This window comes from Pseudoliparis swirei, chromosome 22, assembly GCF_029220125.1.
Source record: "Pseudoliparis swirei isolate HS2019 ecotype Mariana Trench chromosome 22, NWPU_hadal_v1, whole genome shotgun sequence".
Lineage (NCBI taxonomy): Eukaryota > Metazoa > Chordata > Actinopteri > Perciformes > Liparidae > Pseudoliparis > Pseudoliparis swirei.
Window position 1 is genome coordinate 13,910,362 of NC_079409.1, and position 13,471 is coordinate 13,923,832.

At 40.5% G+C, this 13,471-nt stretch overlaps 1 protein-coding gene across 1 annotated transcript; it reads left to right on the forward strand.

Annotated features, from left to right (window-relative positions):
* The first annotated feature begins 347 nt into the window (after nucleotides 1-347).
* Nucleotides 348-11,932, forward strand: rbfox1l (RNA binding fox-1 homolog 1, like). The gene is made up of 12 exons (XM_056444998.1): nucleotides 348-919; nucleotides 5,807-6,043; nucleotides 8,693-8,872; nucleotides 9,000-9,053; nucleotides 9,129-9,221; nucleotides 9,313-9,382; nucleotides 9,473-9,532; nucleotides 9,619-9,754; nucleotides 9,839-9,878; nucleotides 10,281-10,348; nucleotides 10,788-10,869; nucleotides 10,967-11,932. Exons 1-12 carry the CDS (start codon nucleotides 833-835, stop codon nucleotides 11,009-11,011), a joined length of 1,152 nt encoding a protein of 383 aa, XP_056300973.1. The 5' UTR covers nucleotides 348-832; the 3' UTR covers nucleotides 11,012-11,932.
* Nucleotides 11,933-13,471: the final 1,539 nt, after the last annotated feature.

Below are 13,471 nucleotides of genomic sequence, written 5' to 3' on the forward strand. Positions count from 1 at the left end.
AGAGAATGATGACGGAATTTCCCTTCAATTTATAGGGCCAGAGCACGTGCTTCATATCCCACAATGCACCTCGCGCCAGAACGGAAGTGGACATGTTGGACTCATCGCCCTCTGCTGGTCAAACAGGGAAACACACCTTAACTCCCAATGCATGTCTTTAGTTTCAAATAAGTGAGCGTGATCGTGCTCGTGCTCGCCTGCAGATACGTATGTGTGTCATTCCTAATATTTAGGAAGTCTCAGAGGCTTACAATAACATTTTATCATATGTTTGGCTATTTTGGCATATTTTTACACTAGGGGTCAAATAAACTGCGTTGTAGCAAATGCAGGTGTTCTCATACACGTTGAATACGCGGTTGTAAGTGTGTAACGTGGTGTGATAGCTTGCATGACTCCAGGTTTAAGAGCGAGGGTGGTAAAGTGGTAAACACGGAGAGAAGGACATGGGGGACTATTTATATAACTGAAATGGGACCCTCGGCATGTGTTTCTGTCCGTCAGGCTGCATGATCAACTGATGGTCACACACAGGCTCACTTGCTTTCTCTTTCACTGCTCTGTGTCCTGTCTAATCTGGACAGGACGTCGGTTGTTTTCTGGACTTTCTTTGTGTTTTCTTTTTTGACTCATCTCTGAGGCTAAATTGAGTCTAACCCTTCTTTCCCTCTTGGATCTTGTTTTCTCCTGTTGTTTTTTTTTCTCTTATATTTTTCCAGCCTGACCGCCTGCTCTCCTGTCTGCATAATAACCCTTCATTTCCCCCGCTCTCCTTCTCCTATTCCTCCCATCTTCCACCTTTCCCTGCCTCCTTGTGCGTGGTTTTTGGACCATGCTGTCCTCACCCACTGTGATTCTCCAGCCTTATGGACTCCCCATGTACCCACAGACCTCCGCATGCTACCCCAGCATAGTTCAGGTAAAACTCTCCTTCATTTGCTTTAACATGAATGTTTGTCTTCACAACCCTGCGTCATCAAACGTCCAGTTGGTTGAGACATTATAAGGTGTCTATGGAGTCAGAGGTTGGAACATTGTCTCATTATATGAATACATATGTCACCAAAAGTTGGGGAAACAAAGATAATCAAATGTACTATCCCAGAATACTTATGAAATTTAAGACATTTGAAAATGTTCACATAAGAAGCTGAAACAAATCAATCTTTTGCAATAACTGAAACCATTTTAATTGAGTAAAAGGATATTATAATTTTCTTGTCTGTTAATCAACTAGTTATTCAAGTTCTATATATAATTTAGTTTATTGTAAGTTATAACTTAATGTCAACATTTAATTATCCAGAACAAACCTAAGGGGCCTTTATTTCCTTCAGTTAATGTGCAAGTCAAGTTTATTTATAGCATATTTTATGGAACGAGATCACAAAGTGCTTCAGAAGAATACATATAGGCAATCTTATATTACATCTAATTTAGTTTGTTGTTTTGACGGTGACTAAACATTAGCTGAGAGATTAGACGCTCGATGGGAGCTGGGCCAAGCTCACTGATGGCAAACTATCTTATTTATTTAATAGTAAGGATACAAAAGGGGTTATCTTTAGTCCACTGGTCTCAGGGATGCCAGCAGGCGGTACACGTGTGTCTGTCTGTGTGTGTGTGTGTGTGTGTGCCTCAAGTGTCCCTGACATACCATTAATGCCACGATGCATCTGCTATCTCTCTACCTTGTCTCTGTGCTTCACACCAGCTGTATTTTTAGCCATCCTGAGCAGATAATCACAGGAGGAGATTCTGTCACCTTTCTCGTTTTCTGCACTCAATTCTACTTATAATAGGTGTGAATCTTGACTGTTGTGCATTTAAGTGCATTGTGAGTATTTAGCTGTTCAAGCATAATATTCACATATTCATAATTTCAACAGTTTCGATGGAGAAAATAGAGTTAATGTTTGGAGGTGACTGTAAAAGGATAGTTTTGAGGCCTTAGCGATGAGATTCTTCTCTAAAACAATCTGAACTTTTACTGCTTGAACATTTTATATTTCAAAGGGTTTTCTATAGAAACGTTTGCATGATTGAATCGAAAAAATCTATTCCAATAGTGTAAGTTTTAAATCCGATCATTGACTTTCGTCACGTGTCTTTTCCTTCTGTCTCTCCACCATCTTTCTTTCCTTCTGACAAAAGCCCAACAATATATTTTAGAATATCAATCAAGGAACCTACAATATTTCAAGAATGAATGGGCTGTTAAATTGATATTTAGTTTCACTCAATAAGCTTCATGTTCACTAACATTTGTAACTTAGCCGGCACTAAAATGCCACATCTGCAGTTTCGTGTCGTCTGTGTGTAAATCCCATGGCAGCTGTCCCAGCAGGCACCTGGCTCAGAGCCGTTGACCTCTGGCCACAAAATGACAGCTGAGGAGGGAGACGAGAGAAAGAAGGAACAAATGGTCATTTTAAAAAGCCTCCAAGGAGTAAAAGGGGGACACAGTGTCAGCTGACACTGTGATACTGAATCAGACACTGTGGCTGGTGGTTACAGTCTGTGGGGATACTGGTCACGGTATCTCAAAGATTGCGTTATCTTGACTCAACGGCCTTCTTTAATCAGCGAGGAGGGTCGAGGCAGTCAGACATTCGTTGTTTCTTGCAATGAATCCGACACAATACAGTCACGGGTTGGTGTTGACATGTTTTTAAACATGTTCCAGATCCATACTGTCAATTACACAATCTGGAGAATCCCTCATTATACTGTAGTTTCCAGAATTAGAAATAATAATTTTTAAAAAACGTTTTAAAATGTGTCCATTTTAATTCATTTACATCCCATTAGGGCTTCTGAACTTACCAAACTTTTCTAGCTCATCTTATATTTTCCTTAACTCACTTAGTCATTCTACCCACATTACTAATTATTCATGAAAAAACTCACTGTGTAAATATTGTGTCGGCACCAACTCTCAACAATAGAATATATTTATTGTTCGTAAAGCCCAACTCCCAGAACATCTTTTAGCCACACGAGGGTCACAGCTCTAGAGGTGGCAATGTCACTTGGATGGATTTTGTTTGTGTGAAATGTCTCAACAACCGTTCTCGCCATGAGGTTTACACACATTAATGTCCCCCTCTGGATGAATAGTAGTAACCGTGTTGGTCCCCTGACTTAGCCTCGCGTGCCTTATGACCAAAACACCCACAAGTCTAAGGCCGTCCCATCATCCTCAGCTGTTCTTTGTCTTTAGTGCCCACTAGAGAACGTGAGCACGCTAAACACCGATGTGAACATGATAAACGTTAAACCTGCTTAACATCAGCATTTTAACATCGTCATTGTGAGAATGTTAGCATGTTGACGTTAGCATTTAGCTCAAAGCATAGCTGGCGAATCTGTCGCCTCTTTGTCTTCTTTATAAAGAAAGAGCACCTATACTCTAATTTAACAAACTGAGTGAGAAACGAAAGAGTTCAGTAATGTGTTCAGTTTAATCTCCGGTAAACCCTCTGTTATTATTCTGTTGGATTGTAAAAGATGGTTTTCAAAACAGAAAACATGAAAGAGGCCTTGATGGACTGTAGTGCAGCCAGCTGGAAACTGGAGTGTTTGAAGTTTGAAAACGTGTTTGACCATTGGTCAACCATTTTTCCTCTAATTCCTTCTTCATTGCACTGTGTCTTCATATCTGATATGTGTCACACCTCTTGAGCACAACAGTAGATCGAGAGACAGTTGAGAGTTTATTAAATGAAAATGGAGATAGTCTTGAATCCCTTTACATCCTAAAGCTAGCTGACTAACTTGTGGCATTTTGCATGTAGATGTGGATATAAGTTATGTTTGGATGCAGAGATGCAAATACTTTTATAAACCTTTAATGAGGTGAACATATGAACTGCAATAGAAAAATACTTTTTACTTTACCTCTAAGGAAATATATGGACAAGAGGAAGATTGATCTCACTTTCATGCCGGTCCGTTCATGACGCTGCAGCCAGAATCCAGTGAGTTTAGTTTAGCAGGAAGACCGTAAACCGCCTGTCTTGATGCATCGATGAAACAAAACCCACCTGACAGCATCTCTAAAGCTCACTGATAGACATACACCTCGTTATATATAAAATTGTAAAACCTGCAAGTCAAGCTAACTGTTTCCCTCTGTCTTTATGCTAAGCTAAGCGAAGCTAACCAGCAAGTGGCTTTGTATTTAGGCCTATTGTATATTTCATAGTCACTAAAAACATTAACAAGATTTCACCTTCTATGAGGTATTTCATGTAGGTAGTAACTAGTACTGCACTAACTATATATTTTGATATGGTGTGATTATCTGATTTGTTGTATTTATCTTTACTGCCACAAAAGAATGGTTTGTAATTCTTAAATATTTGAGTATGAAATATTAATTATCACTTGGAAATGAACTTAAGAGCTTTTTTCAGCAGAGTTGGAGTTGTGGGATATATTTTATTTAATTAATGTGATTAAAACAGTAATGAAACCATGTTGGCATCTCAAACGTGGTATTCTTAGAGTCAACCTTTACCATGATTGACTGACTTGCAAGTGTAGAAGCATTTACTTTCATAAATACTTTATCTTGACGGAAGGGCTCTATCTGCAGAGTGTGTGTGTGTGTGTGTTTTAAGTGAAGTGTGGGTGGGGGATGAGGTGATTGACAGTTACAGATGACCACAGCTGGTGTGGCGTCCTGGTCCCTTATGCTCTGGAGATCTTTTGATGTGATTGGTGGATAGGTAGCACTTATGGTGCAGTAGGCGGGTGGTCAGCTGCATTAAAAGATGCAGCAGTTGTTAGAAAATGCATCAGAGATCGAGCAAATGCAGTAACGGGGTAAGACAAAGCTTTTAGCTCCTTACTTGGATCATTCATTCATATAAACGCTGTATAAAATGGATTTAAACTAGGAGCGGTTTTCATTTACATTTCTCAGCTCAACTCTTTCTGTTTCTGACTGGAAGGAGTTAACATTTAGTTTTATTGTGTGATTTGACTGACATCAGGCTGTAGTGACCAGGTATTATGATGAGTACAAACTCCTGTCACATTGTTTTAAGATTCTTTTGTTTAAAACAAAAAAACACTAATTATTTGTCAATGAATTTAAAATAACTCATTAATCAACACATATTTTCTGTATCGGTAGCAATGGTGAATACAGACTTTACTGAAAGTTCTTACAATGCAGAATGGCTTCAAAATAATTTAAAGTTAAATTATTGGTTTATCACTATTGATACATTAATGTGTACATTGCTTTCATTTTTCAGCTGGTGAGGTTAATTTTATTCAATTTATATAATTCTGTGTGGCTGAATTTCCCTCCAGGGATCAAAACAGATGGACACATATAATAAAGATGTAGTCGTTATTTTATTTTTTTAGTGTTATAAAATAAAGTTCTCAAATAAATGCTGCAGATTAAAAAGTTTAATGAAGGAAGAATCAAATGGAAATACTCAAGTAACTGAAAAATGTACTGATTACTTGAGTGAATGTTAGGTCCCACCACTGGCAGTTAGTGGTCCTTTAATTTTGGCATTTGATCAGGAAGTTACCGTCCCTTTGTCTGAAACAAGCATGAAGACATTCAGAGGTTGGGATCCTGCATGTTCCTTCTGCCGTTCTAACCCTGGGGAGATTTGTGTTTATCTGATGTTTGTTTATGCATCATAATCTACATCGAAGCTCAGAACGATTCATTATTGTGAAAGCAAAAGAACAGAATCAACCTGGTGGTCCGTTTGTTTACACCTCTGACATCTGATAGCCTGTGAGGCTCACTCCTGCCTCCCTCTCTCCTCCTCAGGGAGGCCCCTCTCAGGAGGTCGGCCTCGGCGGCGGGGACCCCGCCCTGTCTCAGGTCTACGCGCCCCCGCCCTCCTACCCGCCCCCTGGTCAAGGCCCACCAACATCAGCGGGCAGACTGCCGCCTCTTGATTTTACCTCTGCCCACCACAGTTCCGAGTACCCCGAACATCCCCAACTGAGAATATACCAGGGCCCTCAGCTGGACGGGGCGGAGGCTCTGATATCCAGTAACACGGTGAGAACAAGTTGTGAGCGCAAGCACATCATGACAAACATTTTATATCCGGATGAAATGTGATCTTCAGTGAATACACGGAGTGTCACACGAAACGCTGCTGCTTCAGGTAGAAGTCCTCTCAGGGGAACATGGCCTTCTATATTTAGAGACCCGCTGTTGTGTCCATGTATGGGAGTGTCGCTCCCACTCAAAGTGAGGGGCGGCAGCTGAGTGGGGATTTGTTCTTGAAAATAAATAGAAAAAAATGATATTGATAGTTAAGTGAGGATGTACGCATTATAACTTACACTTTGTATGTTGAGTTTTTGCGGTGTCTCTAATCAAATCACATATATTTCTGCTAGAGGACACAAGTGTTACTGTAGGGAAAGGAAATAGAAAAACAATTGGAAAAAAATAGATATTTAAAAAGTTACACTGCAAAAAACATCTTCTCCACATGCCATTATGTCTGTAGTTGTGTGTCTTGCTTTCATCATTTAAGTAACAACTTCTGCCAGTGCAGTAAAATTCATTCAACCTTGTTCCATTAAACATCTACTTGTTCAAAATATTTATTACAATCACAAACAATGTTGCTCTCCACATAGATATCTCAACAACAACCCCTGGAATGCAATGCTACTTCACAGTTGCCAGGTTTGTCATGAAGTTTGCGACTGATATCCAAAAGTCCCCAGAGGACACATTTCAGTTAATTGGAAACACACTTCATCGTTTTGTCAGCACGCTGAACCTGGTAAACATTAGACTTGCTACTTGATCTTCAGCATTTTAGCTCAGACTAGAACATTCTTAGAAAAATATGTTTCATTTGGAAACAGGTTGAAATATTTGTTCGGCTGATTTTTCACTTTCATGAAGATAAAACGGTTTTAGGGCTCCATTTAGGTATTAAATAGTAATACTTATTCTATGGCAGCATACACGAATACAATCTGGACACATCCACAATGATCGTTCAGCGTTGTTTAGTCTGATCTGATTGGCCGGCTCTCTGTCCTGCTGCAGCACATCTCTCTTCCTCCTCTCATAAATGGTGTTTTGTGGCCCCGTCTATATATTTTATGAATAGAGCCCACATACTCGGGTCCGTGCTGATTTTCGGGGGGAAAGTTGAGACGTCGCCATGGAGGGAGGGGGTCAAAGGGGGAGGCTGACCAGATGACCCCCTTTCCCCCTCTATCGCTCAGGTCCAGAAACACCATTCTGCATCGTGACATGACACCACCCACCTCAACCCTCTCTCCCTGTCTCCCCTCCTGTCTGTGGTGTGTGTGTGTGTGTGTGTGTGTGTGTGGATGGATGTGGTAGTCGGCAGTAGTCAGCCATGGCAAGCCAGTGTAGTGTAATCCAGTGGCCTGTGTGCGTTTGTGTGTGTACAATGCTCCTGTGTGTGGATGTGTCTCTCGACCTTTTTTTGTCTATGAATAATTTATTAATTATGCCCCTTGACAAATGACCTTTAACCCTTGGCAGAAAAGCAGCACCGTGACCCCAGACTGACCCTTGTGGAACGTACAGTTGTATCTCTTTCCCTCCTCCCCCATCCCCCTCTTCCTCTCAAGCTGTCTGCGCACCTTCTTTGCCTTGTTTTCTTTGTTTTAATGTTATTCTTCCCTGCTGCACTGAGGCCTTTTCTACTATCTGCCTCTTGGTACTAGAATGCTACTACTCAAGTCCTCATTCTGCATAAAGGAGTGCAATATCAATACTCTTCCAGTCATTTTTCTTTGCTTTTTAATGTTTATTTTTCTTTCCAATGCACTCCGCTCCTTCTCTGGCTCTCACTGCTGAAGCTCACTGTATTTATGCTCTTAATTCTTTCCCTTTCTTGTTTGGACTTAAAACATATTCTTAACATGTATCTTCTGCAGTGGTTGATGATGCTGGTTGATCAACACATACACGTGCACACACTAGCATCGTGGTGCATTGTGGGATAATGAGTGTTTTGTTTTTGGCACATTAGTAATTGGAATTTTCTGCATGAGGCAATTTTAATGAGTTAGATATTACCATATGTAAAATACAGATTATTACAACTGCTTAGATAATATGACGACTAAGTTACACTCTTTCTTGCTTTCCAGGGGAGCTTAATATGTATCTAACTCTCTTTGCCACAGCTTGAGTGAACGTACGTAGTTTACGTGTCAGATATTAAATCCTTATTGATATTGTTCAGTGCATTCGTCTTTATACTGTCCGGCAGGCATGTATTCAGAGATGCCTCACTAAAATGGAGCCCTTTCCTGCCTCCTCACATTTGCCTGAGAAGGATCACTGGTTGCTGAATGCCCTTTGACCTTTGGTTTGAATCACTTCATGAAAATGATTTTTGCCTAATGCCATGTGATGCTTACGTGACTGAAAGAAAAAAAAAGATTTTCTGAAAGATGTTGCCGGATTTGTTCCTTGAATTGATTTAATTTTTTTTCTTTTTTTTCCCTTTCTTTCTTTGCTTTTCTACTGATGCCCTCGCCCCGTTTTTTCTTCTCATCTGCTCTCATCTCATTCATACTCTTTCTTTTTCCATCTTTTGTTTTCCATCTTTCTGTTTTTGTTTGTTCCTTCTTGTCCTTTCTTCATCTATCCCTGTGCTCGTTTTCTCTCCTCCTCCTATTTTCATACTCTCACTGTCAGGAGGACGCTTTGGCCACTTTGACCTCTGACCCCCAGTCTCTGAGCGTGTCTGTGTCATCAGGGGGCGGAGCAGGAAGTGGAAGTGATGAGGAGGGTTCAAATAAGGCCCAACCGAAACGCCTCCATGTCTCCAACATCCCGTTTCGCTTCCGAGACCCGGACCTCCGCCAGATGTTTGGGGTAGGAATTCGTCAATGTCATGCAGTGTCATAATGCATTCATACCATTTTTGTACATCTAAAATAAATACATGTATTGGTATATGTTCTATTATATTCACATAATATACATATTCTGACATTTGCAGCAATTTGGGAAGATCCTTGATGTAGAAATAATATTCAACGAGAGGGGTTCCAAGGTGAGCCCTGCAGAATCATAAGAGCTGGAACTTCATGAACAAAAACAGATGATAAACAAACAAGATGTCTCGCAGGGTTTTGGATTTGTCACTTTCGAGACCGCGAGTGAGGCTGACCGAGCAAGAGAAAAGCTGAATAGCACGATTGTGGAGGGGAGGAAGATTGAGGTGAGTGAGAATTCCCTATTGAGGTTTCCACGTGAATATTCTGCATACTTATCTTTAACCATTGCCTTTGTTCTGTTCTCCGTCTCCCCAGGTTAATAACGCCACTGCAAGAGTAGTGACCAAAAAGCCCCAGACGCCTCTTGTGAACGGGGACATTGCAAGTAAGACGCCTCAATGGTTTTTGCACATTTCACTTTGTGTGCTGAAGGTTTCTGAGTCTCCCGGGAAACTTATTCTCATTTTCTGTGCAGGTTCTGGGTGGAAGATCAACCCCATCATGGGGGCGATGTACGCGCCAGAACTCTATACAGGTAACTTCTTCTTCACAAGACTCATCTGTTATTGTCATGACAACACCAGTATTGTACTATTCCCTTTTGTTCATTTTTTTCTTTAGTTGCCAGTTTCCCGTATCCTGTAGCAGCTCCCGCCTTGGCCTACCGGGGCTGCGCGCTGCGCGGCCGCGGCCGGGCCGTCTACAACACCATCCGCTCTGCTGCGGCTGCGCCTGCTGCTGTGCCCGCCTACCCCCAGTAAGACCCTGTGTCCAGTACCTGGTGCACATCCACTTCCCTCACTGCTTTACATCTAAATCTTGTTTTCATCACTTTTACCAGGATGGTGTATCACGAAGGACTGTACGGACCAGAGGTCTTTGTAAGTAGTCATGCTCGTTTCCTCCTTCAAGTCATTTTAAAGTGCTGGAGCTCTGTTCCTGTTCTTTTATTACCTTTTATTACCATTGAAAATGCGGAAGGTTATGTTTTGATCGCCGTTTTACTCGCATAACACAAAAAGTATTAAACCGAATCGCATGACATTTGGTGGGATGATTAGTTATTATCCGGGAACCATTGGATTAGATTTTGGAATCAATTGGGTCAAAGGTCAAGGTCAAGGTCATGAAAAGGTCAACATCTTCTTTTTACCATAGCATGGTCAATTTTGATCGAATTGGCATGCAACTAATGCCAAAATGTTCATAATTCAATGCCCAATCTTGTGATATGCGAAGGTATGCGCTCTACCGAGTGCCCATTCTAGTTTCTTCCTGTGCAGGGTGGCTACCCTGCGGCGTATAGAGTGGCTCAATCAGCATCTGCTGCCACCGCAACCTACAGTGACGGGTAGGCAGACCGTCACCACTCACAGTACCATTACAAATAAGTCTTTACTGCTTTACTCTACTCCAAAAGCTGGGAAGTCTTTTCAACATAGTGGGATTTATTTTATCGATCCAGATTGTGTCTTAATGTATTTCTTCACTGCATCTGGTGTTTGGAAAAATCAAAAAGCAGTACAAGGTCACCACATGAGTGAAAAAGATAACTGAATACATCAATAAACTAGAAGGCTAGAAAGCTAGTTCAGATTGTATTTCCCTTTGACCAAGCTGAATTAAATCAAAGTGGAGTAGGCCATTATGAAGGACTAACTCGTTTAAAATAATAAAAACAGAGCAGCGAACTTGATGAATAAACGTTAAGCCAGGAGGCTGCTTCAGCCTTTCTAGAATCTGAGCGGTGGCACATGACATTCACATCTGCTTCTGACATCTTTGACCAGATACGGACGCATTTACACGGCAGCTGCGGATCCCTATCACCACTCGGTTGGACCAACAGCGACATATGGAGTGGGTACAATGGTGAGTGAAAACACACGCTCCTCTGTTGAGAGCTCTTGTTACATGTGCGGCTAACAGTGGCCCCTGCTCACACCTGGCACACTGCTTCTGTCAACAGGCCAGCTTGTACAGAGGAGGATATAACCGCTTCACCCCGTACTGAAGCGCCCGCCACCGGAGGCGGGAAGACGGCTCTCATGGACTCTGATATCGGTCGATCCTCGGACGCCGATTGGGAGATCATTGGAAATGTGGAAATGATTTGACTTCCTGCCTCCATCACAACCTCTCCTTGAGAAACTAAACAGACTGAAGTTGTACATAGTGTAGGACCCATTGTCCATTCTGCCGATGAATACTCGGCACCTGAAAGAGGATGCGGTGTATGTAATATATATATATAGACAGTTGCTGAAAACCTTTTCAGGATTCTTGTTTTCTGAATTTAAGGAGCACTAATATTGGCTGACGCGAAGGAAGTTGGAGATAAATACTGTGAGAAAAAAAAAAGTTTCTACAATGTTGAAAGACTTATTTTTGATGGCGATTATTTACAAAAAAACTGTTTGAGTGTGTGTGTGTGTGTGTGAGGGCATTTGAGTGAGGTTACACATCAATATTGATCCGTTAGCAGACCAAGAGACAGCTGGTGTCGGTGTCACGAACAGCAGAACTAATGTTTGTCTGGATGTAGTTGGAATTAAATTTTATTTTTGCATTTCTAACAGTCTACCTCTCAAACATATTTCACGTTTAATACAGCAGTCTTTATTAATCCTGAAGCATTTTCTGTGCTTTTCTTGTGCTTTTCTGTGCTTGTGATCTTTGATTCTGCAGAAGTATTGAACTGTTACAGGCCGGAGGCTGCAGATGTAAAGTATCTCATTCTGCTCCATCCGAACTCTCGTTGCCTTATTTCACACTTTACTGTTGTCTTCTTTTCCTGTAACATTCTCTGTCTTTCCTCATTCAGAGCAGATGAATGACTTCTTGACTTCTTGATTATTTCTTCTCCTCTTTGTTTCTGTTGCAGTCTTTTTCTGCTGAGTTTGATGGTTACCTCAAAATAAAACTGTTTTCTCTCTTTTCCTCTTCTGTCCATTATTGATTCATAACATTTTTCAATCTTTTTTTCTTCATTCTTATATTTGGGTTACACAGAAACCAAAGCAGCCTCTTCCTTCTTTTCTATTTCTGCTTATATTTGACTTGTTTCCTGCTTCTCTAATTTCAATGTTCCCACCAGTCTATAAATATTTATATACATATATATATAAATAAATAAATACGTATATATATGAAACTTAACCTCAGTCTGTCTTCTATTCTCTGTATTTGCGGACCTGAATTAACTTGTTTCATTATCTTCGCATTGAAAATGCCGGAAGGTTATGTTTTGATCGCCGTGTATTTATTTATTTATTTGTATGCGTATTATTCGCAAAACTCAAAAAGTATTGAACCGAATCGCATGAAATTTGGTGGGATGATTGTTTATTATCCGGGGATCAGTTGATTAGATTTTGGGATCGATTGGGTCAAAGGTCAAGGTCAAAGGTCATGAACAGGTCAAAATCTTTCGCAGAACTCAAAAAGTATTGAACCGAATCGCATGAAATTTGGTGGGATGATTGGTTATTATCCGGGGACCAGTTGATTAGATTTTGGGATCGATCGGGTCAAAGGTCAAGGTCAAAGGTCATGAACAGGTCAAATCTTCTTGAATCACATGGAATTTGGTGGGATGATTGGTTATTATCCGGGGACCATTTGATTAGATTTTGGGATCAATCGGGTCAAAGGTCAAGGTCATGGAAAGGTCAACATCTTTTTTTACCATAGCACGATACATTTTTGTCCAATTGGCATGCAACTAATGCCAAAATGTTCATAATTCAATGCCCAATCTTGTGATATGCGAAGGTATGCGCTCTACCGAGTGCCCGTTCTAGTTATTATATGTCGTTGTTGCCTTTTTGCTTTCTCGCTTGCGTGGTTTATAACTCTTCTCTCCTCAATTTCTTTTGTGTTCCTGTATACTACGTAGGTCTGGCTTTATTTACTTATATCTGCTTTTTTCCTCTTTGCATGTTAGTGTTTCGTTCTTTCTGTCTTCTGCATTTATTTCCATAATTGGTAGCTGCTTTTGCTGCTTCGCTTTTGCTCCTCTCGCTTTAATCCGCTGTTCTATTTCTCTTTAATAGTTTGTCTTTCTTTCTTTTTAACGGATTCTCTATCTAGACGGCCAGTTAGCTAAAAGCGTATTTCAACAAATGTTGTACATCAAGAATATTTTAATCATAATTGTATTGGTATTCGAAGGCATGTAGTCAGGCTTTCATTGGTTGTTTATGCAAAAACGTCTTCCTTTTATTTTTTTGGCTGTGAATTTAATTTCTTAAATTCTAAATGTTCAAACGATTTAGTTCTTTTGTGTAATCTTCCATTTCGGATGCAACTGCATGAGCTCAAGCTCTTAAGGCGCTTTCCTTCCTTTTAAATAATTGCATGTAGTTTTACATATTATTCATTTCTTCTAAACAAATTATTTATCACTGCCGTCTTATTTATCCTTTTCCTGCAATCTCAACTCTTTAAAATGTTTTAACCTCCAACAACAAAA

Bases quoted from the DNA above. Each gene is read 5' to 3' on its own strand.
- rbfox1l (XM_056444998.1), top strand. From the start codon at position 833: ATGCTGTCCTCACCCACTGTGATTCTCCAGCCTTATGGACTCCCCATG. The intron at 8,873-8,999 runs GTAGGAATTCGT...TGACATTTGCAG, and splicing joins ACCTCCGCCAGATGTTTGGG to CAATTTGGGAAGATCCTTGA. The intron at 9,383-9,472 runs GTAAGACGCCTC...TTTTCTGTGCAG, and splicing joins TGTGAACGGGGACATTGCAA to GTTCTGGGTGGAAGATCAAC.